The sequence below is a fragment of the Engraulis encrasicolus genome, chromosome 5, assembly GCF_034702125.1.
Source record: "Engraulis encrasicolus isolate BLACKSEA-1 chromosome 5, IST_EnEncr_1.0, whole genome shotgun sequence".
Taxonomy (NCBI): Eukaryota; Metazoa; Chordata; class Actinopteri; order Clupeiformes; family Engraulidae; genus Engraulis; species Engraulis encrasicolus.
Genome location: NC_085861.1, coordinates 43,832,281 through 43,836,775, shown reverse-complemented (window position 1 = coordinate 43,836,775; position 4,495 = coordinate 43,832,281). Strand labels below are relative to the sequence as shown.

General features: G+C 40.2%; 1 protein-coding gene across 1 annotated transcript in view; it reads right to left on the bottom strand.

Annotated features, from left to right (window-relative positions):
• The window catches only part of chrnb2 (cholinergic receptor, nicotinic, beta 2), a 29,828-nt gene extending 27,126 nt beyond the window's left edge, over window positions 1-2,702 (bottom strand). Inside the window, exon 1 of the mRNA XM_063198256.1 lies at window positions 2,658-2,702. Within this exon, the coding sequence (XP_063054326.1) occupies window positions 2,658-2,687 (30 nt within the window). The 5' untranslated portion in view covers window positions 2,688-2,702. The remainder of the gene's footprint in view (window positions 1-2,657) is intronic.
• Window positions 2,703-4,495: the final 1,793 nt, after the last annotated feature.

Below are 4,495 nucleotides of genomic sequence, written 5' to 3'. Positions count from 1 at the left end.
TAGTTGCAGATCAGATTAAAAAAAACAATCTGTTTGTATCTTGTCTCCCTCTTCTTTAGAGAACTGCCTCTCATCAGCAAGGTTTCTGGGATGTCTGGAGTGCATAGCTTTCTTGACTTCATGCCATTGAATCTCAATTGTTTGTAATCAGGGCTTTGACTGGGCTATTTCAGAATGTGTATTTCATTATTATGAAGCCATTCTAAAGTCGATTTGCTTCTAAAGTATGGGTTGTTGTCACACTTCCGGACCCATACTCTTGTGTGCTTCAACTGTGTGACAGACTTCCTCACGTTTTTTCTGTAAAATATCACAATAAACTTGAGTTCATTGTTCCACTGATAATAGCAAATTGTCAAGGGCCTGAGGCAGCAAGGTAGCCGCATATAATGATGCTCCCACCACCATACTCAGAAGAGGAGATGTAACCAAGAATAGCTAAAAATGGGATTCATTCTGCCAATCTAAAATCAATGGGGTTTCTGTCCAAAAAAAATATTGCTGCACCTTTGAGGTTTGCGAAAAAGCATTTATATGCTTCATAGAATTACTGCAAAATATTCTGTAGACCAACGTTGAAACCAAAGTTGAATTGTTCAGGGGAACACACAATGTCATGTTTGGAGGAGAACTGGAGAACCACACCTTCACCAAAACATCATCTCCGCCTTTGAGTATGGTGGCGGGAGCATCATTATATGCGGCTACTTTGCTGCCTCAGGCCCTTTTGCGTTTGCTATCATCAGTGGAACAATGAACTCAGAAGTTTATCGAGATATTTTACAGAAAAAAAGTGAGGTAGTCTGTCACACAGTTGAAGCACACAAGAGGATGGGTGCTGAAATGTGACAACAACCCATACTTTAGAAGCAAATCGACTTCAGAATGGCTTCATAATAGAAATACACATTCTGGAATAGCCCAGTCAAAGCCCTGACAAAAAACAATTGAGATTATATGGCATGAAGTCAAGAAAGCTATGCACTCCAGACATCCCACAAACCTTGCTGACGAGAGGCAGTTTTCTAAAGAAGAGGGAGACCAGATACATCCAGATTGTTTTCTTAATCTGATCTGCAACTACAGGAAACATCTGGTTGAGGTTATAGCGACTAACTTAGGGTTAAAACCTATTGAATGCAAAGGTGTACTTACTTATGCCTTGCTGTCCTGTGAATGTTTACATCTTATGGCCAATGAAAATATGAAAACTTGTAAATGTTTGGGTTGAATTAATTAAAGCAGACTCTGGTTGTTCCTTCTTGCGATTTCCGGGAAGATCAGACCATGTTTTATGACCAAATTTGACAGAAAGGTAAGAAATTTCAAAGGGTGTACAAACTTTTTCCTGGGACTGTATATGTATGCAGGGCTCTAAATTAACTTTTGACATCAGCAGCCAAAATGGCTAGTAGATACTGATTGCACTATCCAAACACATACTCACTAATAATGGGTCGAAGTGGCTAAGAAGTTGGCCTTTTCCACCAGCCAAACTGAAATGTTACCAGCAGTTGACTGGTGTTAATTTAAAACCCATGTATGTATGTCTATATTGTATGTATAAGATTCTATTTGATTGAACTGTATAGGTAATTATGAAAGTGTCATGATGAACACTGACACAGTGACACTGGAAGATGAAGAGTCTCTGGTGGCCTACGAAGGGAATTAGAGAGTAGGGACACTACTATAAAATGGCGAAATAAGAGGAGGAGAAGGAGGAGGAGGAGGAGGAAGAGAGTCAGGAGGATGGGTGATGATCACGCACATGACACATGAGCCACCAGACAGGTATAAATCACCTGGAAGGCGGAGACAGATGAGCTAATAGCTGTCACTCATCCCCTATGAGCTCCTCCACCACACATTACGTCTTGTCTCAAATTCACAAAATTAAACAGCCCTGCATAGAGAAACAAAGGCTTCAATTGCACTGATTGCTTTTGCTTTTGGTGTTGCTTTTGGTTGCTTTTGTTGTACAGATAAGAGCTTATAATTGCCACATAAGCCACATAATGGAAATCCTCAGCATACAAATGATCATATTCCCATGAATACAAATTACTTACTTAAATATATATTTTTTACAATGGTATTATTACTATGTCAGATTGTCACAATTGGACTTTTGGAAATGCACAACAGTCCAGTCCACAACAGAAATGTCCAGTCTTGCTCTTAAAATGTCTGAATGTGTACTGTCTATGTCTATACTGTCTATGTTCATGCCTACAGTATGTCTATGTCTGTGTGGGAAAGTAAGAAACATAATTTCAAATTATTTGTATGAAAGGTGCATGTAAAGAAATTGACAATAAAACCGACTTGACTTGGCTTGAAGTACTTAGCTGATTTGTGCAGTCACCTGTGTTACTAAGGGCACAAGCAGTGGCAATACAAGCATTCAAGTTATGAAGCCTCAATACAGGCCAACATATTTGGAACAGTGTGCATTTACAAGGTTAAATAATGAATCATAGGTAGTAACTGTCACAATGTCTGCTGATGTGAGGGTTATGAATCCCAATGATATAAATGTGATACGATGTGTACAAGTGGTGTGTGGGTGGCTAGATGACATGACACGCGATGATGATTATGATGATGATGATGATGATTATGATGATGATGATGATGAAGTCGGGTCTCTTTACCACACTGATGAGCTGGGCCAATGACAACATGAACTGCACCGTCACCAGCTCCGAGCCATTGGTGGCCGGGCGGATCAGTTTGTTGTAGTGGGCGGGATTCAGGAGGTGCTCCACCAATCGCTCCTCGGTGTCGGCTCCGATGCTGTCTGTGAAGAGGCAAAGGGAAGGGTCAGTCTGAAGTTGTTCCAAATATCAGAATTACAGTTAATTCCATTCCACAATACCAGAGTTATTTCCACAAATCAAGCAATGAAAACATTATCAACCCATACATTTTATAAAATTGTAATAGTTTTTAACAAGATTATAAAGTGTATGAGATGTGTTGAGGAGGGCTGGCTGACCTAAGATGACCTCACTGTGGAGTGGAACACTATTCCACATCTTTATGTGCAACCGGTTCAAGGCTTTATCGCAGTAAGCGCATTAGTTCTGGCTTCATGGTGGTCTACACTCACAAGCTGTTTTCAGGAGGACCAACAAAGTGCTGCAGTCAGTTCTCACACCAGATACACTGGGAACCTTTTTGTGAACTACCCCCACTCATATGTACATACCAACAGAAATGTTACAGTAACTCTGGCTTCAGAAAGTACAAACAATTTCCTTTCCAGCACAGGCTTCCTTAAGTAGCTTATCTGCTTGTCCGAAGGGCTGCTCATTTACAGTAAAGTAAATTCAATGTGATTCAGCGGCAACAAAATGTTTCTGTTTTTCATTCTTTGAGGGGCTGACACCACTATTTACCAATGCAAATGGCTTCACCATCAATATATAAGTGTTACAGTTTCGTTAGAAAAAAAATTCTAAAAAAAAAGTTTCCCAATCATTCCAAAGCATTTTGTCAGCCGTTGTTCTGATGATATGACCTACCTGCCAAACTCAGCTATAAAGTGCTACTGGGTTAGGGGATATGTCCTAACTCTAACTCTAACCCTAATCCTAACCAGCCATTATGGAATCCTGTTGGCTTGGCATCTGTAAAGCAGCTTTAGGTAGCACAGGCCAAAAGGCTTACTAACTATTTAGAGATATAAAATAATCCGTTGAAATATCTTTACAAGTGTTACGTAGATAGATAGATAGATAGATAGATAGATAGATAGATAGATAGATAGATAGATAGATAGATAGATAGATAGATAGATAGATAGATAGATAGATAGATAGATAGATAGATAGATAGATAGATAGATAGATAGATAGATAGATAGATAGATAGATAGATAGATAGATAGATTAAGACACATCACATAAATATGTATGATATAAGACTTTAGGTTAGGACTATACTATGTTAACAGACCACTGATAGTTCATTTCGTCACGAGCATCCCATTTCAAAAGAACAGCGGTTCAAGATTAGGTGCGTCATGTTGACTGACTTGCCTCCATGTCCGTTTGAGAAGGCTCTGCAGTGGCCCGCTCTGCAGGTAAACACTTACATCGCTTTTCATTTCCCTCCGACAAGCACACTGCCACATCGCGTCCACCTCTCCACTAAAAAAAGCAACAGACTGTCAAAATGCTTACAGCTGAAGTACAGACACTGAGTGCCAGAGCCGGGTGAGTCATGGGCTGTCTTCATCTACATCACTTTTTCGTTCTCCTTACTTTTTTTTCTCTCTACCCCCTCCAGTATCTACACCCCATCTCTTTCTCTGTCTCTCTCTCTGTCTCTCTAGTTACTCCTTTCGCCTTGTCTGTCTCTCTAGTATTATCCCCCTCCCCTGTAACATCACTTGCACTCTTTAACATGTGGAATGTGACTGTGACTGTTGTCATCCACTTTCTTGTCATCCATCTCGTCCCCTGCCCCCATACCCACCTCTCTCTCT